At 42.8% G+C, this 26,381-nt stretch overlaps 1 protein-coding gene across 2 annotated transcripts in view; it reads right to left on the reverse strand.

Annotated features, from left to right (window-relative positions):
• The window catches only part of CLDN10 (claudin 10), a 171,209-nt gene extending 151,699 nt beyond the window's left edge, over positions 1-19,510 (reverse strand). The window contains exon 1 of one of the 2 annotated variants that reach the window (XM_053563568.1): positions 18,187-19,510. In XM_053563568.1, the coding sequence (XP_053419543.1) occupies positions 18,187-18,343 (157 nt within the window). In that variant the 5' untranslated portion in view covers positions 18,344-19,510. Of the gene's footprint in view, positions 1-18,129 lie in introns of both variants that reach the window. The other variant, XM_053563567.1, reaches the window with a different exon arrangement.
• Between the last annotated feature and the right edge of the window lie 6,871 nt (positions 19,511-26,381).

Consider the following 26,381-nt stretch of genomic DNA (forward strand, 5'->3'; position numbering starts at 1 on the left):
AGGACCAAATGTTCCTATAGTTCTGAAACATATTGAGAAAAGTTTCACTGGATCCATCCATGCCCCAACTTTGGCTCTTTGTTTGCCAAACTACAGTTCTTCAAGATTCAATGAAACAAGAGTATGGAGAGGAACAGAAATACCATGATGGAGTGTTACTGAAAAGATTAAGGGAGGAGAAGCTGATGAACAGTCACACAGAAAGGATGATTATTATAAACAAGGCAGCATTAAGGCCTGTTCCCTACTGCCCCACTTCACTCCTCTGCTCCCTCTAGAGAGCTCCATGAAGACAAAGATTTTGTCTTGTTTTCCCCTTGTCCCCAGTGCCTAGAACAATAAATAGTACCTAAGAGGGGCTTGATGACTATCCTTAGAACAAATGAATGAATGTTTCTCATGCATCAGACAAAAAAAATATTGGATCTAGGGCTGAAAACCAAAGAAAGAGAACTTCCTTGCTCCATCAGTGACTCTTGTGATCCTTGACTTTCTTCTAATGTATGCCATCCATCCTTCCATCTACACATCCATCTATCCATCCATCTGTTCATCCCTCTGTCCATCCATCAATCAGGCCATCTATACATACATACGTACACACACACCCCCATACATACAGTTACTCAGCATCCTTCCTGAACATCTCTTGTTTTCCTGGCACACTGCTATTTGTTGGGTTTACAAAGATGAAAAGGACAAGGTATGAGGTCTTGAAGAGCACCTAATCTCAATACGAGGAGAGGATTCTAAGGAAACGTAAGAAGAGAAGGGAACTGACTCATTCCAAACATGAAAAATAAAGCTAGCAGTGTCTCTGAGCAGGAGGAATTATCAAGAACAAAGGTAAGTGAGGTGAATTGTGATTTAATTGAGGTAAAATTTTCATCATAGAACAGGTCAAGGAGCAGGGAGTTCTAATTGTAGTCTCTCAATCCTCAGAGTCAACCCTGGAGTCAATCCCTGGAGTTGAAGACTATAAGTAAGAGTGAGTTCCAAGCTACAAGAAGCAGGAGATAGTGAGACACAAAGTCATGTGAGAAGGAAGCCAAAGGACAAGTCTGATAATGTATGTAGTGGAGATGGAAATATCTTCTCTCTTGCTCACTCTCTGCCTTCTGCACTATTATATCCTATCTGACATAGGTAAAATGCTATGGGGAAAAGAAATTAGAGGTTGGAGGCTGTCCTCTCTGGTAGACCAGGGAGATAAAATATATTATTCATCCACAACCAGTGTTGTACCCAGGCTCACTTGCCCTAGTTCAGGAATTTTGCATGCTAGGATTTTAACATAGCCATTTAAAAATACATAGTATGGGCTCTGCACCTGTGGCTCAAGCGGCTAAGGCGCAAGCCACGTACACCTGAGCTGGCAGGTTCGAATTCAGCCCAGGCCACCAAACAATAATGATGGCTGTAACCAAAAAACTGGTCAGGCGTTGTGGTGGGCACCTGTAGTCCCAGCTACTTGAGAGGTGGAGGCAGAAGAATCGCTTGAGCCCAGGAATTTGAGGTAGCTGTGAGCTGTGATGCCACGGCACTCTACCCAGGGCAACAGATTGAGGCTCTGTCTCAAAAAAAAAAACATAGTATGAAAACTTAGAATTAGATAAATTATATTGAAAACCAAGGTAACAAATACTCAGACCTCATCACTTCCTAAATTATTAACTATGTTCTTGAGGCATTTAGGTCCATTATATCCATATAATGATGTGCTACTGTGCAATCTTCCTGCCTTCATGTTCAGTGACATCATATTGGTAGCTTCAAATTGCCATGGTGGGAGTATTTACACCACAGAAATGGGCAGATGCCACAAATCTAGATTTAATTCATTTCTTTCTGTATTCTAGACTTAAGAAAGGATGGAGAAAATATTAAAAATGCAGATCAAACTTTAAAAGGTGTCTTGCCTATAGCCATTACACTGTAAAAATGCAAAAATTGAGGAAATATTCCTCCAATATTCAAAACTATTATTGAGTACAGCCAAGAAGTCGTTCATGTCATTGACTAGGAAGTGATATTCCAACATATGTCTTCATTGTTTTGTTTTCATGCAATTTGTAATATATTTGCCAGCAATCATGTTGGATTACATTAGCACCAATTACAACTATTAGTTGGCCATGGATACAAAAATTCAGCAAAAATCAATAAAAACATTCTGTGAAAATCTTTGGCTCTAAGAAATTTATGATAAAAATATTGTCCATTTTATTGCAATCATCCATTTGCTTAATGACAGGAATACATTCCAAAAAATGTATCATTAGGCAATTCTGTCATCATCTGATCATCCCAGAATGCACTTCCACAAACCTAGAGGGCACAGCATAGTACACACCTAGTCTGGATGGGCTCCATACCCGAGCAGCACATGACTGTGCTGAGTACTGCGAGCAACTGTAACCAGGGCTAAGTATCTGTGCATCTAAACACATCTAAACATTGAAAAGGTGCACTGGAAGTATGATAGGAAAGATGAAAAATGATTTATCTCTTGCCATAGCAATTTGAAGCATACCATGAATGGAGATTTCAGGATTGGAAGTTGCTCTGGGGAGTCAGTGAGTGAGTGTGAAGCTCTAGGACATTGCTATCCACTACTAGAGGCTTTATAAACACAGTACACTTAGGCTACGCTACATTTATACATTTTTCCTTTCTTCTGTAATAAATTATTCTTAGCTTATTGTAACCTTTTTATTTTGTAAACTTTAAAATCTTTCTAACTTTTTGGACGGTGCCTGTGGCTCAGTGAGTAGGGCGCCGGCCCCACATGCCAAGGGTGGCGGGTTCAAACCCAGCCCCGGCCAAACTGCAACAAAAAAATAGCCGGGTGTTGTGGCGGGCCCCTGTAGTCCCAGCTGCTCAGGAGGCTGAGGCAAGAGAATTGTGGAAGCCCAAGAGTTGGGGGTTGCTGTGAGCCGTGTGACACCATGGCACTCTACCCGAGGGCGGTACAGTGAGACTCTGTCTCTACAAAAAAAAAAAAAAAAAAATCTTTCTAACTTTTTGACTCTTGTAATAACACTTAACTTAAAACACAAATATATTGGGCGGCGCCTGTGGCTCAAGGAGTAGGGTGCTGGTCCCATATGCCGGAGGTGGTGGGTTCAAACCCAGCCCCAGCCAAAAAAAAAAAAACACAAATATATTGTACACTGTACAAAAATAGTTCTTTATGTTTTTATTTTATAAGCTTTGTTTTTCTTTCTTTCTTTCTTTCTTTCTTTTTTTGAGACAGGTTCTTGCTCTGTTGAATTCCTAGGCTCAAGTGATTCTTCTGCCTCAGCCTCCTGAGTAGCTGGGACTACGAGAATGTGCCACTATACTTAGCTAATTAAAAAAAAATTATTTTTTTGAGAGATGGAATCTCACTATTGACCAGGCTGGTTTTGAACTCCTTGCCTCATGTGATCCACCCACCTAGGACTCCCAAAGTGCTAGGGTTGTAGGTGTGAACCACCACAACTGGCTTTTTTTTTTTGAGACAGAGTCTATGTTGCCCTTGGTAGAGTGCCAGGCTGTCACAGCTCACAGCAACCTCAAACTCTTGGGCTTAAGTGATTCTCTTGCCTCATCCTCCCAAGTAGCTGGGACTACAGGTGCCCACCACAACACCCAGCTATTTTTTTGTTGCAGTTGTCATTGTTGTTTAGCTGGCCTGGGATGCGTTCGAACCCACCAGCCTAGGTACATGTAGCCAGCACCGTGACACTGTGCTTTACGGGCGCTGAGCCTCACAACTGGCCTTTTAAATTTCTTTCTACTTAAAAATATTTTAATTTCACCAGCCTGGTGACTCATGCCTGTAATCCTAGTACTCCGAGAGACTCAGGCAGGTGATTAACTTGAGTTTACAAGTTTGAGACCAGCCTGCACAAGAGCAAAACCCCATTTCTACTAAAAATAGAAAAACTAGCCTGTTATTGTGACAGACACCTGTTGTCTTATCTACTCTGGAGGCTGAGGCAAGATGATTCCTTGAGCCCAGGAGTATGAGATTGCTGTGAGGTATGACACGATGGCACTCTATCCAAGGTGACCGAGTGAGACTCTATCTCACCAAAAAAAAAAAAAAAAAGGTTTAATTTCTCCTACTTTCAACAGTCTATAAAACCAGTGTATGGTGCCCCATGATTGCATTAATATACACAGCTATGATTTAATAATAAAACAATAATAATAATAATAATAATTTCTCCTACTTTCCAGAACTATACAGGGTCAGGATTATCAATATCTGTCTTTCACCTCCACATCTTGCCCCACTGGAAGGTCTTCAGGGGCAGTAACTGTCATTGCCTATGAGAACAATGCCTTCTTCTGGATACCTCCTGAAGGACCTGCCTGAGGCTGTTTTATATGTTACCTTTTTTTTTCTTTTTTGGTAAATAGAAGAAGTAACTCGAAAATAACAAAAAGTATAGTATAGTAAATATATAAACCAGGAATCTGGCCGTTTATTATCATCATCAAGTGTTACGTACTGTACATAATTATATGTACTGTTCGTTATATAGCTGACCGTGTACTGTTTGTCTACACCAGCAACAGCAGAAAACAGTGAGCAATGCATTGTTCTATGACATCATGATAAACATCACTCAGCGATAGAGATTTTTCAGCTCCATTATAATCATTTGGGATCATAAGATTGACCAAAATGTCATTATGCAGTGTATACTGTATTTGTAAATTGTGTACTATGTGTTCTTTCTATTGGTAAAATTTAAAACAAATGTATGTATATATACTGTATGTATCTATGTGTATGTATGTGTATGTTATCCATGTCATTTCCCTTTTCATCTATACAATACACACACCTTTTTTGGAGCACTGGTTGTTAAGCATCTATTAACCCATCACTGTCCAAAACCATAAAACAGGGTGACAAGGAAGGAATGAACACCACCAAGAGTTGCTTGGGATATGGAAGCAGGTGGACAGAGAAGCAGATTCCCTAGAAGATGAGGCTTCCTGGAAGGGATGAGAGCTGGCAGAAGAGGCCTGAGGTGGAACCATTTCCTTGGAGGCCCTTGGCTTTGCTTGTTTAACCAGTCCCTGGGGAGGACAAAAGTGGCCTCTTAACCTGACAATGAGCCCACTGCCAGACTGCAGTTGTCACTGAGGTCCACCTCCTGAGAACCAAAACCAGAATGTGACACAGGCTCTGTAGAACCATGAAAAGATTTAAAATAAGCTGGGATGACCCCAGTCCTCATCAAAGCTTCCAGAAATGGCACCGTTCCTCTTCTCTATACTGGTCAGTATAGAATCCACCATAGAAAGAATGGTTTTTTTCTCCTAGCAGAAAAAAAAAGCAACTAGCCAGGGATTTCTGCTAAAGGACTTTTTTTTTTTTTTTTTTTTAACTGGATCTGCAAGCTTGGGATTCAAATGGAATTGTGAAGAGAATGGGGGAAGCAGGCGCCACACCTCCCCCAAATGCCTAGTTTTATTTATGGAGACTTGGACACACCTTCACCCTCCACATCTCTTCAGATTCACAAATTTTCACATGAGCCAAGGAGTTTTCTGGAAAGGCCCAGGACACTGATATCACTGCCACCCCCACTGCCGCCACCTGCCTCGGACTTCTAAGGAAAGGAGAAGGCAAGAGTGGGTAGAAAGGACAACACTTTCCTTCCCACTCTGCAGTCAACCCTGTAGCAGGGTGAGGCTGGAGGGGAAGGGGGCGGGATGGGTGACACATCTCAGCACCAAGCTTCTTCAAGGCTGGAGAGCAGTGCAGGCTCCAGCCCAGTGGCTCCCTGACCCCTGCACTAAGACATATCCTGACTTGGCCATTCTGCCTGTGGATGTATCTTGTGGGAAACACCTGCCTATAGATAAATTGAAAATGTTCTCATCTTGGGACCTTCGGAGGGAGAGAAACAGAGGAGGGTAGAGTCAGGGCTATCATGGCCAGTGTGGTGGGAGGTGACTTGGAAGGGGCGACAGCAGCTGGGGAATCCTAAGTGCAAACAGCTTGCACACAGCAATGGTTCCCAGAAAGATGTATGCCTATGGGTCTTTTCTACAAGCAATGTTTGCACAGAACACACAGTTTTTACTTTCCACATGTGTTTATGGGAAGCTGATGAAGTTTGAGGGTGGGGTGTTGTGAGACGAAAACCAGCCTAACCCTGCAGCAGAGAGTGAGTTCTCCCCACAGATATGAACAGGGAGGAGCTGAGGAGACAAGGTCTAGGGAAGCTGAAAGGTGTTTAGGGAGGGGACCCCTGGGAAAGTCTGGAGTTTGTGCCTAGATTCCATTTCAATTGGGCCATAGACATGAAGATGATAGCACTTATTCCCACAGGCTGGTTTAATATAGACCATAACGTTTACATAGAGGAAAAATAGAATAAAAGGCATAAGGCATAAGAGAAATTAAAAAGAAAAAAAAAAAAACAGTGCATGCTAATTAAGAGAAGAATCAACAGTTACAAATAGGAAAAGAAGACCTGTAAATTGAAGTTAATAAGAAAAGGTAATTACAACTATTTTAAGAAGCTAAGGATTGGTGTGTGTCACACTTTATGGGGGCAAGACATGATTGCAAGAGGGACTTTACCTAACAATTGCAATCAGTGTAACCTGGCTTATTGTACCCTCAATGAATCCCCAACAATAAAAAAAATAAAAATAAAAATCTAAAAAAAAAAAAAAAAGAAGCTAAGGAAGTACAGTTGAGTTGGGATGTGTGTGTGGCTGCGGACAGAGTAACTTAGAGAAATCCTGATGGGAAGAAAATTCAGATAGGAAATAACATTGTTAGAAAATTATTTCCACTTCTCCTCTCAACCATTTGAGTTTAAAAAAGTAAATAAAGTAAGACACATGAAAGAACAACTATTTCCAAACCAATCATCCTTGGATCCTCCGACATATTTTGTCATAGAGATAAACCAAATGGTACCAGGCTATCTGGAAGATTATGGCTCGTAATTTAGTCTGCCTTCAGTGAATGGCACTTTTCTGTTTACCTTGCACTTTCCCTGAATTGCTCATAACATGCAGAAACTTGAGCCCTCATAGAAATGTCCATGCAGCCTGGCCACTTTCCTTAATCCAGTAGATGATGAACCAGAGAGTTATTTTTTTCTGCTGACTGTGGTCATGTGTGGTTGGAGGATTTATGGACAAGACCAACAGCTACTACCTCCATATTGTAAATTCATTAATTACCAAGAGAGGGACTCAGCCCAGAATCGCTTAGAGGATGGAAAAGTCCTCAGAGAATGAATCTGTTCAAATAATCAGAAGAATCAGAGGATTAAAGTACACACACACACACACATTTACAGGGTGGATGTAAAGTTCATGTGCAATTTGAAAATAGTTCAACATAGTAAATGCACACGAATTTTATGCCCACCCTGTATGTATAGGTGTGCGTGTGTGTGTGTGTGTGTGTATACACATTCTATTATTATCAGGGGCAACTTTCAAATATTGGGCTGTTTTCTACCACCAAAAGGGAAGATTATGAATGATGCCTGAGATTTTTTTATAATGTTAACATCTAATGTAAAGACCATAGAGTGAAGGAAAACAAGACCAAGAAGAAAACCAGGGGTCAAGGAAATGTCCCAAATTCCAAAAAGGTTTGTTTCATAAATTGCCATTGGTAAGCTTGGTAGCAAACCCCAGATGAATTTCTAGAATGGAGGATTGAAGACATGGTGTTTGGGCCCTTAGAGTAGCAAGAGGGTCCTATGGAGAACCAGAGTGAGTCTCTAAGAGCCAGAAATTTGTATGAAATATTTTCTTTTGATAAGCTTACTAGGATGCTTTGCAAAATCTATTACACTACCTTCAATGAACCTGAAACAATAAAAACAACCTATTACACTATGGTTTTTTTTTAATTTCAGATTAATATGGAGGTGCATACAATTAGGTTACATAGTTTGCTTTTGTAAGATTAAAGTTCAAGTTATAGGAATGTCCTTCACCCCAGAAGTGTGCAACATACCTGTGCAAGGTACCTGTTGGGTGGGAATTTTACACAACTACCCTACTTGAATTTCACTGAATTTTTCTTTTATTTGACCATATAGGTTTTAATCTACTAGTTCCAATTTAGTACTGAGTACACGTGATGCTTGTTTTTTCCATTCTTATGATACTTTACTTAGGAGAATGGTCTCCAATTCCCACACTACACTTCTAGACAAGAGGGTGGAACATGAAGGTGACAACCATCCAGACAGACTCAATAATGGCACCAAGGAAGGCAAGCACAGAAAAGGCCTCCACGCCCCATGGTCCACTCCTTCCTGTTATCATTCCAACTCAACAAATAGTCATTCACTAATTCAACATACACTTACAGAGCATGGATTTTATGCTGGGTGCTCTTCCAGGTAAAACACAGAAGTCATCAAGTCCCTGCTCTAACAGCATTTATAATCTAGTGGTGGCAAAGGACAAGTACACAAGGAACCTTAGTGCAAGCCAGAGTAACAAAATCACAGTGACAGAAGTACCAGGTGGCATGAGGATTAATGGAGACCCAGGTCCCTTCTGGTCAGAAGATTTTAAAAGGCTTTTCTCAATGCTGTGTGTAGAAACTTTAAGAAGAAAAAAGAAAAAGAAGGGAGAGAGGGAAATAAAAGGCTTTATGTGACAGATGGCACTGGAGTGGAGTTTGAAGGAAGAGAGAAATGAAGAAAGGCGTTTGTCCCAAACAACATGAACAGAGGCCCAGAGTAAGAAAAAGTTAAGCACAAAGTCCAGTGCGACTTACAAAGGACAATCAGGACTGTTCTGACGCATTCTTCTCGCTGGGAACCGGCATTGCTGGAGTCCCTGGTGGGTAGGCAGTAACTTACACAGGACTTTAACACTCTGACATTTGAATCCTGCCATGACCAGGACACTGAGCAAGTTATGTCCTTTCTCAAAGCTCTAGTTACCTCCCCTAAAAAGTAAGCATGATTATAGCACCCCCGGCAAAAGGGTCATTTGGGGTCAGTTGAGATTATACATGTGTGTGTACAGTGGTGGGTACAGGGAGTAAATGCTCGCTCAACGCCACAGAACAAAGCCCAGAATGAAAGTGGAAGAAGCTCTGCCTTTGGAAGTCCTGCTTGGCAGTGCTGCATGCCTTGATTCCAGCACGTGGAATATGTTTTTTTCTAGTGTTTGATTCCGATCTAATTAGGCAGTGAGAGAGACCCTGGAAGCGGGAGGCAGGGCAAAACTCCCTCAGGGGAGAATGGGAGGGATGAGCAGTGGGATTCTGCAGGATTCGGTGCTGGCCAGGCTGTGAGGACCAAAGAAACAGCAGGCGGGCCCTATGTGACTCCAGGTTTCCAGCCTGGGTGACCAGGTGACTGGAAAAAGCTGGAAATTCAGAAGCGGGCTGGAAGGAAATGGAAAACAAACAGCACGGAATTCAAAAGAAGAGAAAGCCTGGGGTCAGCAGTCTGGGAAACTTGAGGAAGAGAAGAATGCAGCTGGGAAAGGGAGAGATGGCTCAACACCCATGGAGGAGTCCTGCAGAGACCTCAGGGTGTATACACAAAGTCATACTCAATGCAGCCTTGAAAGGCTAGAATTGTGAATTGGAGCCAATGACATCAATAGCTAATTCATATATTAATTAATTTGCCCTTTCTCATAAGGAAGATATTATCATAAACCTCATTTTACAGATAAGAAAACTGAAACACGGAGAAGTTAAGTAACCAGGCAGGGGTCATTCAGCTGGTAGCAGCAGACTTGGATTTGAACAGGATGTCAGGCTTCCAGGGCTGTGCTCTGGAAGGAAGGAGGGAAACGGGTCACTATGGAGAATTTACCAAGTGCCAGACCCCAGATTTCACCCAAAGGAATACTTAGGAAGCTGGAAGAAATGGAAGGAAGTACGATGGATGATTTAAAGCATTTCCTCGCAGACAAAGATGATGGTGGGAATGGAAGGTCGCTCCTAGGCACTCCCTGGGCTTAGGAGAGGCATAGGGGATGAGGCTGGAAACAAGATTTTCCCTGCTGACTCATCCAACTTGAATGACTTCTGAGCAGGACGCTGGTGAGCAGCAATCTACAGTCATTTCTGTTTAGTAAGTCACAGTTCTTTTTTAACTGTCGGTGTAAAACTTGGTCTCTAAGTCTGTCTTTCCTTCTGATGAGTGTGATGTGTTATACATGCGACGTGCTTACGTGGTGTGTGTGTGTGTGTGTGTGTGTAGTTAGGCATGAAAACTGCATGGCTGTATATAGGTGAATGGGCGTCTGCATGGGGAAAACGTGGCCGTGTGCTGACTGTGTGCCGACTGTATGGTGTGTGCTCACGTGCGCGTGTTTGCGGGTGTGTGTTGTGTACAGGTGTCTGCACAGTGGGAGATGGTGAGCGTGGGTAGTTAGCTGCAGAGCCTAAACAGTGTATGCGCGTGCGTGCGTGTGCCTGTGTGGTGTGAGCACCCTGGTGTAAATCTCTTTAATAATTCTAGCTGGAACTGCAGCAAACTCTGCCGCCCATCACGCCCGGGGGGCCCCGGGAGGCGCGGGAGGCTGAGGCCGAGGAGCCGCGGGCGCCCCCTACAGGCCATCTGGGACGCGCGGGCTCAGGGGAAGGTGCTCCTCCCCCGCTCTGCGCAGGCCTGGTTCTGCTGTCGCCGCGTCCCTGACATGACGCTGGGATTGAGGAGTCACTAGGTTAACACGGGCATGAAATAAACGGGCACGCGCACGTCCCCACCCCTTTCTTATTTCCCTCCAAATTCTCACAGCTTGGAGACCTGTCCCGTAGTTCTCCTGAAAGCACGGGGCGGGAAGGGGAGAGAGAAGCAGGTTCTGGGGAGGGAGCAGAACCAGGGCGACGTGGGAGAGACGCGCTGGCCATCGAGAGGTCAGGTGAGTCCAAAGCCTGGTGTTCAGGACAGGCGTTGGGTCTACGCGGGCATAGAACGGTCATTAGACAGACAGACCTCCTGGCTTCAGCTACCAGAAAGAAGTGAAGAGGTCTGAGGTCCGGCTTTAACCCGGAGAGTCCGGAAACCGGGGGACTGAAGCGAAGTGCAGGGAACACAGAGCCGCGCGCGGGGTAGAGCGCAGCTGCCACTGCAGAGACCGCGCAGGCGACACGTGTGCGTGAGCCCTACTGAGCAGGACGTCCCCAGCCGGGACTGGCCCAAGGCTTACACGTGGGCGTAACCGCCAGAACTTCTGGCTGTGGTAAGGTAAGAAGAAAATTGTCTTTCCTCCCCTCCAAGCCCACTCCCACCCAAAGTCCAGATTTCATATTCTGGAGAAAATCAGTCCCCCTGCAAGATGGCTGTTCTGGGGTTTATGCATGGATTATATTTGGCACATTTACACCAAAAATATCGACCCAAAGAAATTCAGTTAAAGGCAGGACTTGACTTGCATCACCACCCCCACCACCAAGCTCTATGCCTGGATTTAGAATCCTCATTCCCTCCCTGAGCAAAGGTTAGAGGCACCTGCTGTGGGTTTGCTTACCATCTTCCCAAATATCAATTGCAGATAGGGAAATATGTATTGCTTGTTATCGGTTCTAACATATAGGATTAAATATAGCATGAACATAACATCTAATTATAACGTTTTTTTTTTAATTTTTAATTTCAGATTAATATAAGGGTGCAAACGATGAAGTTACAATGTTTGCGTTTGTTAGGTAAGGTCTCTGTTGTAATCGCGCCTCTCACCCAGGAGGTGCCATATACCCTTACACTGCCCCCGTTAGGTGAGAGCACGGCAATCCCCCTTCTTCATCCTCTCTCCCCCCATCTTGAATTAAATTGAGTTTTTCTCTTGTGTGGGCAGGTATTCATCCATCTACTGTCTTCATATTAGTATTGAATAAATTGGATATTTGCTTTTCCATTCTTGTGATACTTTACTACAGAGAATGTTCTCCAGCTCTATCCAGGTTAATACAAAAAGTGTAAAATCTCCATCTTGTTATGGCTGAATAGTATTCCATGGTATATATATACCACAGTTTATTAATCCATTCATGGGTTGATGGGCACTTGGGTTGATTCCACATCTTAGTGATTGTGAATTGAGCTGCTACAAACATTCATGCGCAAATGTCCTTAAGATAAAATGATTTTTTTTCACATTTATTACTTTAACTTCCTTTCTAGGCTGTGAACATCTTCAAGGCAGTGACAAGGTGTTTTTATTGCTGCGTTCTAAGGTGCCCCCAAATTTTGAAGCCAACATGCAAATCAAAAAATATAGATTTTATTTTAACGTTCCTCTTTCTTTTTACAAAAGTACATAGAACCTTAGATCTCACGTGCTTAGATATCACGACTAGATAACCTGGTCTGTCCTCCCAGCCAGTGCAGGGGTTGCTTCTAGAACCTTTTTAGCAGATGATCACCAACCTCTTCCATGTACTTCCATCCAGTTCTCTGTGAGATGGCCTGTTCCATTGTGGTGGACATTTCTGATAGACTTTTCTTCTTCAGAGTAACCCCAAATCTGATTTCCTAGTGGCGTCCACCCAGTGACTCTGCTTGTCTTCTTCCACTGCCTGTCCCCTGTATATCTTTCCTTTTTTTAGGTGAAACAATGCCCAGGTGAACTCATTTTAAGACCTCTCTTCCTCCTTAGTTACCCTCCCTTAGAATTAATGAATACAGTTCATGTTCATGTCCATTAAAATATGGTGCAAGGCTGGGTACACGGGCTCACACCTATAATCCTAGCCGTCAGGGAGGCCAAGGCCAGAGGATAGAAGAAGAGGAATTCAAGACCAGCCTGAGAGTGAGAGCAAGACCCTGTCTCTACTAAAAATAAGAAAATTAGCCCAGTGTGGTGGTGTGGTGAATCTGTAGTCCCAGCTACTGGGGAGGCTGAGGCAGGAGGATCACTTAAGCCCAAGAGTGTGAAGTTGCAGTGAACTATCATGATACTATGGCACTTTACCTACCATAGCAATCTACTCATTCAAGACACAGTCTAAATCCCTCTGTAGAGCTCACAGTCCATTGCCAACTCCTTTTATCTGCATTTGCAGCTCAAACCTCACCCTCCCCGTGTAGACGCCTTGTGTATGTGTAATTTCACTCATGTACTTGCTGTTCCTGATGCACTCTGCTCCCTCCTGCTTTAAGGCCTTTGCTTGTAAGTGCCAGGTGCTGAAGTAAATGCTGGACACCAATCAACTCTTTTAATCCTATCACTACCCTGCAAAATAGGTGACATTCCCATTTTACAGGTGGGGGAATTCAAACAGTAAGCCTTCTGCCCAGAGTCATGCAATTCATAAGTCTGTAGAGCTGGATGATTCCCATAGCCTGAAATGCCCTCTCTCCCTTCCTCCTTGGCAAACTTCTATCCATCTTTCCAGACAGTTCAAGAACAAGCTCTCTTGCGAAGTCTGCCTGCTGTCTGAAATTAGGGGTCAGAGAGCACCTTCATTCTGGGCTCATTGTTTTCTGAATGATTGCCTCCCTCTAATCAGCCTTCCTCTGAAGTGAGGCCCACAGTCCTAGTCCTCACTGAGCTCCCAGAGGCTGCCTTCTGTACCAGGAACCTAGTGAATGCTCAAAGGGACTCATTAATAAATGAATGAATTTAACTATTTACAGTGTTCCTTTTCCAGCTGCAATATAGCATCATAGCAATTTGCCAAACTACCATCCTTTGATAATCAGTATTTCCTGCAACACACACAAAAATCTGACAAAAGGTTCATTGCAGACCAGCTGGGTCGTAAAAATCAAGCCAGTTAGCCAAAGTTCACTTATGAGCAATGTAGTTCTCTGTAATGTATATTACCTAAAAATGCACAGTGGCAGGAAGTTTTAAAAGGAATAAGGCTGGCATAGTGTTTGCTCAGAAGATGTCCTTTGAACATATCATCTCCTTCAGGATGAGATTTAAGTTATGAGTGGTAAGCGAGGTCCATCTGGCAGAGACAGTGGGCTTGACTTGCTGCATGGCCGGCCAGATGTGCAATGAGCAGGAGAGGAGCGATACATCCTGTGAAAGATAAACTTGAACCTTTTATACACTAAATCTTCCCCAGAAGAAAATCACATAAGACTGTAACATCCTAAAGGTGAGAGGTAACAACAAACCCTGTGCCTTGCTGCCCTACCTATGCAGGCAACATCAAGGGAGCCAGCATCCCCATTGTATGAACTCTATTTTATTTTCTGTATTCTTTATCTTTGGGCATCTAGGCCTTTGCTGACTAGGGGGGACACAGCTTCCAGACAGTTAGCCAATTCTTAGAGACAACAAATGGCCCCCTACAAGCACATCTTTTATCTGCCACCAACCAGCTCAAGGTTCACCGGCCCCACCCACCTTCTTTCTCAAGAGCTCACACATCAGGCAGATCCTCCCCTACCCTAATCACCCAGGGCAGGCAAACAGACATCTTGGGACAGTCCCTACACCCGTGAGCCTGCTCAAACTGGGCAATCCTACACCTACTTAAACAGATTCCTTCTCACAAAAATTATAATAAATGTTCTGCTTCTAGGGATCTATAAATATAAAAACTTCTTTCTGAGCCGGACATGGTGACGGGTGCCTGTAATCCCAGCTACTCAGGAGGCTGAGGCAGGAAGATCCCTTGAGCTCAGGAGTTTGAGGCTGCTGTGAGCTAGGCTGACTTCATGGTGCTCTAACCTGGGCAACAAAGTGAGACTCTGTCTCAAAAACAAAAAAAAAAAAAAAGAAAGAAAGAAAAAGAAAAACAGAAAAAGAAGAAGATGGTCTATAATTTTTACAATAGCTATGAATGCTCTTTTCCCAAAGACCTGCCTTTTTAAGGGATGTAGTCACTGTTAATCCAAAGGCTGCCCTGAAAAGCTGTGGCTACCCTGGGGCGTCCCAGAGGGTTTGCTATGAGAAGATCCAACTCCAGCAATGAAGTTAAACAACCATGGGGGGCGGGGGGAGGAGAATACTCTGACAGTTTAGAAAGATTTTGTGCTTTTCTTTCTTAGATATGGCCTAAATCTAGGATAATTTGTCTCAAAGTTATAATGTAGGCTTATATGGTTTATTATTTTAAAAGGTGATATAACCATTTTTATTCTTCATTGACTTCTGAGCTCTTTCCTCCACTTAAAATTTGTGCTGATTTTTGTTTTTATGTTTTTTTTGGAGACAAAGTCTCACTTTGTTGCCCTCAGTAGAGTACTGTGGCATCATAGCTCACAGCAACCTCCAACTCCTGGGCTCAAGTGATTCTCGAGTCTCTTGTCTCAGCCTCCCGAGTGGCTGTGACTACAGGTGCATGCCACAACGCCCGGCTATTTTTTAGAGATGAGGTCTTGCTATTGCTCGGGCTGGTCTCGAACCTGTGAGCTCAGGCAATCCACCCACCTCGGCATCCCAGAGTGCTAGGATTATAGGCATAAGTCACTGCACCCGGCCAAATAAATTGTGCTGTTTGAGAGATTATTAGCACAGATAGCTTTCCCAACTCCCCCATTGTTAAGTTTTCAAAGAGGAAAAAAAGGAAAAACAACCAGCAATGTTAGCAATGGCTCCATGAGAATAAGGAAAACAAATTTGTAAGTCTCCATTTCCTTTGGAAATATGAATCAGAGTTCCTGATGCTGAAAATAGATATCTGTAGTAAACTGTGACTTTTATAAAGATTTTGATTCAGGCTGAAGAAAGAGGAAAGGTTATGTTAACTTCATTTCATATGTTCTAAGGAAAGCGTTGTCAGTGGACAATTTTTCAAATTGCCTTTATGTGCAGGATGTATAGTGCAAAGGATGTAAAGGATGTAAAGTGCCTTTATGTGCAGGATGTAAAGTGCAAAGTCCACTTTAAAAGTAAAGTTTTAAGGGTGAGAGGTTATTTGGACTACCATCAATACTATCTAGTAATAAAATTTATAATTGTGTTTTTTTTCTTTCCTCTTTTTTTTCCACACATATTCACCTAGGATAAAGTATAATGATGTCATCATAGCTTACTTCAAACTCCAGGGCTCAAGCGATCCTCCTGCCTCAGCCTCCCCAGTAGCTGGGACTACAGGTACCCACCATCATGGCTGCCTCTTGATTAGGCTAGTCTCAAACTCCTGGCCTCAAGCAATGCCTCAGCCTCCCAAAGTGCTAGGATTACAGGTGCGAGCCACCACACCTGGCTGAACTCTATTTTCTAAGATGTGCTTGGAGCAGTAGCCATAGAAATCAAACAGAAATCTACCATGTTTTTACAAACCACTTTAGAGCTAAGGTTGAGCACATGTTTTTTCCCATTATCTGGATTTTATTAAGAAATGCAGAATGAAGTGCATTAAGACAAAATACATTTTTAAAAAATATGAACCCAGGGCGGCACCTGTGGCTCAAAGGAATATGCGCCGCCCCATATGCCAGAGGTGACGGGTTCAAACCCAGCTCCCGCCAAGAACTGCAAAAAAAAAAAAAAAAATGAACCCAGTTAAAAACAAAGAAACACACTTACCACATGCCATATCTTGCATGTGCTGCCCAAGGTGGGAATGGACCAAGAGAGGGCCCAGCAGGGAAGAAGAGCCACAAGAGGTGCAGAGTGACACACTCTTCTTTTCCTTTAAAAAAATCTCCGTTTCAGGCTCGGCACCTGTAGCACAGTGGTTACAATGCCAGCCACATACACTAAGGCTGGTGGGTTCAAGCCCAGCCTGGGCCAGCTAAACAACAATAACAACTGCAGCAAAAAAAAAATAGCCAGGTGTTGTGGTGGGCGCCTGTAGTCCCAGCTATTTGGGAGGCTGAGGCAAGAGAATTGCTTGAGCCCAAGAGTTTGAGGTTGGTGTGAGCTATGACACTACGGCACTCTTCTGAGGGTGAGTTAGTGAGACTTTGTCCCAAAAAACAAAACAAAACAAAACAAAACAAAAACCTCCGTGTTTCTAAGGAGATTTTCTAGAGTAGAAGGAACCCCCCAAATCATTTGGAAGTTGGGATTTAAGAGAAACATAGCATTGGTACTTCAAATGGGTACTTAGGAAAGTACATGTTATTTGAAGACCTCACTGAAGCATCCAAGCTTGAACGTGTTTGTTGACCATCATTAGAAAATCCCCTGGCTTTAAGTAAGTACCCTCTCTTTATTCCTTGGCACTGCCTGTAGACTAATGATGTGCATACTTGACACAAAATCCCACAAAATATTATGCTTTAGTAACTTCCTTGTTAATTTTTTATTTCATTTTCTTTACCAGGGCCAAGGTACAGTTTTACCATTTGATTGTGAAAAGTCTGTTTTATTTTACAAAAAAAAAAAAAAAAAAAAAACACCAGGGGCAATTTTCAACATAATAAACCCACAACTTGTGGCATTATCTATAAATGTAGCAAATTTGCAGAAAGCAGAGGCAGACAGCGATTCTCATAATGACATGAAAGCAAATAACAATTGTTTCCCTGGAGGGATCCTGAGGTAGGAAAATGTCTTTGTTTTTTGTAATTCTCTCTTTAATATCCATATACTTGTAATAGAATTTCTAATATGCACAAAGATGAAAGCTGGCCCCACATATTTTTAAACTAAACAAAACCAAGCAACCAAAAGGGAACGTCTGTGGCATTTTCTTTCACTTTACTTTTAAAATTTTCTTGCTGTGTTATTTTATCACTAAACATGATTTTCAAAAAAAAGATGGAAACTCCTGTGAAAACAGAATTCCTTCCTTTGTTTTCAGGAATTTAGAATAAACTATGATTTACACACATCCATATAGAGACCGAGAGAGACAGAGGGAGGAAGGAAGAGGAGTTCAGTCCAATGAGACCTCTTCCAGCATTTGTAGGTGACTCATCAAGATGCCTCCATGACCCCAGGCAAACTGCAACTAGCTTTTAAATCAATACAGACACTTCCGCTCCTTCCTTTGGAGTCTATAATTCGCATTAAATGTTGCTAAAAGGCTCATAAGGTTATTCTTAAATTTCTTTTCTCGAATAAAAGTAATGATTTAATTAATCCTTTAATTTTTTTCAGCCAATCCTCATGCACCCCATCCCACCCAGGCAAATCTTGGCATTTTGGTTAACCACTCCGTCTTCACAGATTAACAGTGTACACATCTACCTCAGCCTAGCCGGGGGAAAAGTAACATTTCACGCCCTCCCCAAACAAAGCTATGATATTTACCTGCTACTTTGAAGATAGTAAAGTGCGGTCGGCAATGGAAAGAACCCAAGGCGTTACCTGCGCAGTTCATCCACAGTCCCTGATAAACCCAAGTGGCGGTTATCACCGAAGATGCGCGGGTGGTCACCTTCCACTCGTTGGACACCGTGGCAGCAACGAGAGCTCCAAATCCTCCGACACCACACACCAGAGCCGAGATCTGTGCCCTGGACATGTCGCTGAGCCTTCTCCGGTGGCGCCGTTCAGTCCAGAACACTTGGGTGGTCTAGGCATGCAGCAGTCGGGTAACACTGTGACAACTGCTGCAGCCAGCAGACCTGGGTGGGTGACAGTATTTCATGCTCAGATGGCCCGAGGAAGTACAGGAGTTTTAGGATAAGGTACAATTTACCAATGGCATTTTAAAGATGGCCTAAAATTATCTCTCTAATTTCCTACATGGATAGTTACTAAAATTTAGTAGATGAATCCTGAAGGTTTTGGTATTGCAGATTTTTTTTAACTTGGCACCATAGTTAATGCTTAATTTTCTGTTAGCCTGAAGCTTAACGAACCGTGCAACTACCAGATATTACAAAGTACAAATTATACAGTAACAGTTAAGGCTTATTTGACCAATTGCTTTATTTTTACATGCTTTATTTCTTGAATCTTAACATAAATGGAATTATATTGTAGATATTCTTCTGTAACTTATTTTTTCTTTCTTTCTTTTTTTTTTTTTTATAGCCTCTCACCTTCATATTTCTCAGCTCAGAGTCTGTATTTTTTCTTTTTTTTTTTTTACAGGTTCTTGCTCTGTCACCCAGGCTGCAGTTCAGTGGAGCAATCATAGCTCACTGTAATTTTTCTTTAGTTTCTGAAGACATAAAATTGTTTTAAATTATATCAGATCCAATTTCATGCACATTTCTGATAGTGAAAAGAAATTAAAGATATAAAAACTAAATTCAGTGTATAATTCTTGATTAGATCTTGAATGGGGTTGATTATTATTTTTTTCTCTTTTTTTATTGTTTGAAACTCATTGAGGGCCCAAAGAATTAGGTTACATTGGTTGCATTTGTTAAAGTCCCTCTTATACTTGTGTCCTGCTCCCAAGAGATGTGTCATACACCGTGACCCCCATCCCCCTGGGGTTGATTTATTGTTGTTGTGATGTGGAAAAAACGTCCTTGTTCACAGGTGATTCATTTTAGGGATGGAGAGGCAAGACATTATCAACTTAGTTTCAAATGGTTTGGAAAAATAAGTCCGTATAAAGCCAAGATGGCAATGTGTTGTTGATAATTGATGAACGTGGACAAAGGTGGCTGGGTGTTCTTTATACTTTTAACTTTTCTGGTTTGGAAAATTTAAAAATAAAATTTGGGGGGAAATAAAAAATCATGAAAACATTAATGCATGATGAGAATTGTGTCTAATTTATTTATTTTAATTTATTTTAGTTTATTTTTTTTTTAAGACAGGGAAATAAGGTCTCACTATGTTGCCTAGATTGGTCTGGAACTCTTGGCCTCAAGCAATCTTTTTTTTTTTTTTTTTGAGACAGAGCCTCAACCTGTCGCCCTGGGTAGAGTGCTGTAGCATCACAGCTCATAGCAACTTCCAACTCCTGGGCCCAAGCAAGTCTCCTGCCTCCGCCTCCCAAGTAGCTGGGACTACAGGCGCTTGCCACAACGCCTGGCTTTTTCTAGTTGTAGCCATCATTGTTGTTTGGCAGGCCCGGGCTGGATTTGAACCCCAGCTCAGTTGTATGTGGCTGGTGCCTTAGCTGCTTGAGCCACAGACGTCAAGCCGGCCTCAAGCAATCTTCCTGCCTCAGCCTCCCAAAGTGTGGGGATTGCCAGCATGAGCCACCACACCCAGCCACCAAGTTATGAAGATGCTCTTCTGTTTTTAGTTTGTTCTTGGTTTCTTTTTTTGAAATCATCAATTATGTCCTTTATCAATTGTTTCTCCTGGAAAAGCTGAATTAATCATATGATTTTTCTCTTTTAGTCCATTGAAGTGATGAATTATATTGACACATTTTCTTTTTTTTTTTTTGGCAGTTTTTGGCCATGGCTGGTTTGAACCCACCACCTCCAGCGTATGGGGCTGGCGCCCTACTCCTTTGAGCCACAGGCGCCACCCAACACATTTTCTTTTTATTTATTTTCTATTTTTTTTTGTAGAGACAGGTTTCCCTATGTTCCTCTGGCTGATCTCAAACTCCTGGATTCAAGCAATTCTCTTTCCTGCCTTGGCCTTCCAAAGTGCTGGGTTATAGAGATGTGCCACAGCATACAGAATAATTTTATATCCACATGTGTAATAATGTGAGGTGGGGCTATAATTTTTCTTTTCCCATATTTCCTTGTGTGGTTTGTAATGAAGATTGCATGTGCTTGGCTGGGTGCCAGTGGCTTACACCTGTAATCATAGCACTCTGGGGAGCTGAGATGCAAGGATCGCTTGAACCTTTGAGGTTGCTGTGAGCTCAGCTGATACCCTGGCACTCTAGTCTGGGCAACAGAGTGAGACCCTGTCTCAAAAAAAAAAAAAAAAATTCATGAATTAAGCTGGGAAACTTTTATTTGTTAAAAAAAAATTGGAACAACTTCACTGTGAACAGTATCCTTGCCATGTTAGCCACGTGACCTATGCAGGCAGTTTCTGTCCTAAACACAGAGAAACCTGTTAGCCTCTGGCTTTCTTGGATTTTCAGAGTCAAGTTTAAGTAGCTTTTTTTCCTGCTTAATTTTTCCTTTCCTTATTATTTATTCTGACCTCCCAAATTTGTAGTATGACTGTAAAACTCTACAATTATTCCTATGTGAGTTTTCCACTATTGACCTCAATTCAACTATCATTAAGTATGCAGAAGATTAATTTTGTGTGAAATTCTATTTATCTTTACCATTAAGTTTATGCCAGCCGAGGTGGTTCACACCTATAATCCTAGCACTCTGGGAGGCAAAGGTGGGTGGATTGTCTGAGCTCACAGGTTCGAGACCAGCCTGAGCAAGAGCGAGACCCTATCTATACTAAAATAGAAAAACTAAGGCAAGATGGTCACTTGAGCCCAAGAGTTAGAGGTTGCTGCAAGCTAGGATGCCATGGCACTCCACGCAGGGTGACAGCTTGAGACTCTGTCTCAAAAAAACAAAACAAAAACTTAATTTGAATGAATGTTTATTTACATAGTTTGCTGTTCAAATAATATAGCGGATGCTCAGAACTTTTAAAACAGAGTGAACATTTGTGAGATGGTTAGTTTTGGTCAGGGTTCGAGGGGTTCAGGACATCCAAAGAAAGTGTTTGGGTGCCTTGAAAGTTATATGTAGGATCTTGCTTCTGCTCAAGAAGAGACTTCAGGAAATTTGCCTTTTGCTATCAAGACAAGTGGATACAGATGAGAGATGTCCCAGTTTGGCCCCAGTGTACGTAGTACCACAACAACTTGGCTATGCTGTTGTGCTCTGAGTTCCACTGAGAAGCCGAGGAAAGCCTGGGAGGGTAACTTTCTGCGAAGCATTCTTGCACTGAATGGCTTAGAATCCCCTATGCTCCTTTATTAGTTCAGCGCAAAATCCTAGCACCAAGCTCTTCCCTGACTGCTCCATCTTTACCCATCCATCCCTCTGCCTCCCGAAATCTTGTTCTGGCTCACACACTCCAAACTCACCAAGAAAACACCTGCCTTCTCGTTCATGATGTAAGGCATTCCCTTTTGGCTACCGCTTCCCAATAATGCTCTAACACACACAGTGAAATTTTAGCATTTTTGAGCATCAATAAGATGGACCATACAAATGGAAAGAAAGTAAGTTGCTAGACATAAGTTTTCATTTAGAAGTCTTGAATTACCTGGAAAAATAGAAGTTCTTTTGATTGTGCTTGGATTTTGGAAGAAAGGAAGGAAGGAAAGAGGAAAAGAAAGAAGGAAGGGAGGAAGGAAAAGGAAAGGAAAGGAAAAATAAATCTTGGCCAGGCATGGTGGCTCACACCTGTAATCAAATCACTCTGGGAGGCCCAGACTGGAGAATTGTTTGAGCTCAGGAGTTCAAGACCAGCCTGAACAAGAGCAATACCCTGTCTCTACTAAAAATAGAAAAATTAGCCAGCGTTTGGTTAGCACCTATAGTTCCAGCTGCAGTGCAAGACTCCACCACCCCCTATATCTTAAGCCCATACTCAAACTATTTCAGCCATCAGATATTCTTGAGTAAAGAAGTCTGATTGAGGAGTTAGCTTGCTGGCTGAGGGCAGAGACACAGAGGTAAAGCAGTGCTGGCACGTCTCCATGCCTCCCTTCGAGGCACTCGTCATTAACAGGAACTGTGTGTCTTGCTCTGTGTCACTGTAAAGTATCTAACATCGAGAGGTATTGCTGCCCTGAATCCATTTCTCTGATATTATGCTAATGTAATCACAAGTCATGATTACAGTTTTGCTGCAGGAAATTATGAAATGCATTGCCTTGCCAAATGTGTTTCACTTTGGCACACTCATTTTAAAGTGGCTTTCAAAGCAAATACTGTCTTTCCACTCTGCTCCGACATTCTCCTGTAAACTGGCAACTGCAATCGGCTGTGGGGGAGGGGCTGGCTGCCGCTGTACTTTACCTCTTTCATGTTTACATGGATGGAGCTGGAACATATTCTTCTTAGCAAAGTATCTCAAGAATGGAAGAAAAAGTATCCAATGTACTCAGCCCTACTATGAAACTAATGTATGGCTTTCACATGAAAGCTATAACCCAGTTATAACCTAAGAATATGGGGAAGAGGGAGAGGGAGGGGAGGGAGGGGGAGGATGGGCAGAGGGAGGGTGATTGGTGGGACTACACCTGCGGTGCATCTTACAAGGATACATGTGAAACTTAGTAAATGTAGAATATAATTGTCTTAACACAATAACTAAGAAAATGCCAGGAAGGCTATGTTAACCAGTGTGATGAAAATATGTCAAATGGTCTATAAAACCAGTGTGTGGTGCCCCATGATTGCACTAATGTACACAGCTATGATTTAATATTAATAAAAAAAAAAAGAAAAAGAGGGCAGCACCTGTGACTCAGTCGGTAAGGCGCCGGCCCCATATACCGAGGGTGGTGGGTTCAAATCCAGCCCCGGCCTAACTGCAACCAAAAAATAGCTGGGCGTTGTGGCCGGCGCCTGTAGTCCCAGCTACTCGGGAGGCTGAGGCAAGAGAATCACTTAAGCCCAGGAGTTGGAGGTTGCACTCTACCAAGGGCCATAAAGTGAGACCCTGTCTCTACAAAAAAAAAGGGCAGTGCCTGTGGCTCAAGGAGTAGGGCGCTGGTCCCATATGCTGGAGGTGGCGGGTTCAAACCCAGCCCCAGCCAAAAACCACAAAAAAAAAAAAAAGAAAAAGAAAAAACAAAGCAAATACTGTGTGTATAATGGACTTATTACAGGCGGTAGATTGCACAGAGGTCTGCTAAGGCAACCAGCGCTGGAGTAAATTAACAAAGCAACCGAATCCAAGAGTGAGGTGGTATAAAAAAGTGCCGGTGAATTATTCATCAAATAATCGGATATGTGGTACTAGGCACACAGGAAGAACCAGAATGTTCCTATTTACAGATTCGAACTGAGTTTTCCAGAAAGCCGTTGTCTTCTCCTAATTCTTACTTTCTATTTTCAAGTTGGCCAGTGGGCCCCATGAGTATTGAATCAAATTGCCTGATTTGGCTTTTCCCCAGCATGGTAGACTCATGCCTCTCTACTCATATTATAAATAAACAAACAAAATTAGCAGCAGTTGTTCTAAGCACTCTTGTTTGCCATAAATACAGACAGACCTTTCAGTAGGTCCAGACAAGTGTGAGCTTCGCTGGTTCTCTTGATGTTTGAAGTTGCCCAAACCTGCCCAGGAATGCACAGAACCTGGACCCTTCTGGTATATTTCTGTGCAGCCCCAGGAAGGTGGGTGGGACCCAGGAGCTTTGCTGACATTTCAGGCTTCCTTCCCCAAACCACAGCATTAACATATCCACCCTGCAACTTCAGAGAAGGCAGAACATTAAAACAGCAACCATCAGATCTCTTCAATAGTGTCTTGTAGAAAAAACAAAAACAAAAACGAAAATCAGCCCTCAGCCTTCATCTTCAGCTCCTAATTGAACGGCAACATGGGGAAGATCCAGCTCAGCATTATCAACACTCCCAGCCCCAGTCGTTGTGCTCAAGCAACACACTCTCCTTCTCTTGATTGTGAAAGGTCACACACTTGGGGGAGACTAACCAAAACACAGCTTGCACCATGAACGCTTGCTTACTGCTAGTCCCAGCTGCTCCCACTCGGAGAGCTCCTTTGCGCTAATCCCCATTGATGGCCTGCTGCCTTGTATTTACACATTTGTTTTCAAATTTCATGTCTATTTCCAAATAGTTCTTTTAAAAAACAAATTTAGGCAAGGGGGTGTCTCACACCTGTAATCCTAGCACTCTGGGAGGTCAAGGAGGGTGAATTGCTTGAAATTAGCCTAAGCAAGAGAGGGACCCCATCTCTCCTAAAAAATAGAAAAATTAGCCAGGTGTTGTGGCAGGTGCCTGTAATCCCAGCTACTTGGGAGGCTGAGGCAAGAGGATCACTTGAGCCCAAGAGTTGAAGGTTGCTGTGAGCTGTGATGGCAAGGAACTCTACCCAGAGTGACAGACGGAGATTCTGTCTCAAAGAAACAAACAAAAAAAAAAAATTAAGAAAATTTGAACAACTTCATTGAGGTATGACTGAAGTGTAAAAAGTGGTACATGTTTAGTGTCTACAACTTGATGAGTTTGGAGGTAAGCATACACTGGTAAAACCATCACCACCACCAAGGCTATACATATACACATCTCTCATCTCCCGAAGTTAACTTCCACCCCTAGTATAATGACTATTTTTTTTAGAGATAGAGTCTTGCTCTGTCACCCAGGCTGCAGAGTAGTGGTACAATGAGCTCACAGTAACCTCAAAGTCTTAGGCTCAAATGATCCTCCCAACATAGCTTCCCCAGTAGTTAGGACCACAAGTGCATACCACCAAGCCTAGCTAATTTTAATTTTTTTTTTTTTTTTAAGACAGAGTCCCATTCTGTTGCCCTGGGTAGAGTGCTGTGGCATCACAGCTCATAGCAACCTCAAACTCTTGGGCTCAAGCCATCCTCCTGCCTCAGCCTCCTGAGTCGTTGGGACTACAGGTACCCACAACAACACCCAACTAGTTTTTCTATTTTTAGTAGAGACAGGGTCTCACTCTTGCTCAGGCTGATCTCAAACTCCTGAGCTCAAGCAATCCTCCTGCCTTGGCCTCCCATAGTGCTGGGATTACAGGTGTGAGTCACTGCACCCAGCCTAATTTTTAATTATTTTGTGGAGACTGGTTCTTGCTCTATTGTTTTTTTTGTTTGTTTGTTTGTTTGTTTTTGTGATTTTTGGCCAGGGCTGGGTTTGAACCCGCCACCTCCGGCATATGGGACCAGTGCCCTACCCCTTGAGCCACAGGCACCGCCCAAGGTTCTTGCTCTATTGCCTAATTATGTTGTCTAGGTTGACCTTGATCTCCTGTCCTCAAGTGATGCTCCTCCCTTGCCCTCACTATTATTATTATTATTTTCATTATTATTATTCGTGGGTGTGTGTGGTAAGAACTCTTAACGTAAGATCTATCCTCCTAGCAAATTTTAAGCATACAATATGATGTTGTTAGTTGTAGGATATCTCAGAACTTGTTTATCTGGCATAACTGAAACTTGGTCTCCTTTGAGAGAGGAGAGGTCTCCTTTGGTCACCTCCACACAGTTCTTCATCATCATGAGCATTAGTTACCTGACCCAGGTAGCTGGCTTCTTGTTTCTCTCTATAAGTCTAGGCTTAACTTTTGTTTTTAACACACTCCAGATTTTTCCTCCAGAATCCTTTATTGTCACTGGTTGACACATCATTGGGCCTTACCTCAGCCTGGCTCCCCAAATGGCCCGCAGAAAACCTCCCTAACTTCTCTTAAAAAACTTTCTGGCTGGGCGGCGCCTGTGACTTAGTGAGTAGGGCGCCAGCCCCATATGCCGAGGGTGGCGGGTTCAAACCCAGCCCCGGCCAAACTGCAACCAAAAAATAGCCGGGCGTTGTGGCGGGCGCCTGTAGTCCCAGCTGCTCGGGAGGCTGAGGCAAGAGAATCGCGTAAGCCCAAGAGTTAGAGGTTGCTGTGAGCTGTGTGAGGCCACAGCACTCTACCTGAGGGTGGTACAGTGAAACTCT

This window comes from Nycticebus coucang, chromosome 15 (assembly GCF_027406575.1).
Source record: "Nycticebus coucang isolate mNycCou1 chromosome 15, mNycCou1.pri, whole genome shotgun sequence".
In the NCBI taxonomy this organism is placed as follows: domain Eukaryota; kingdom Metazoa; phylum Chordata; class Mammalia; order Primates; family Lorisidae; genus Nycticebus; species Nycticebus coucang.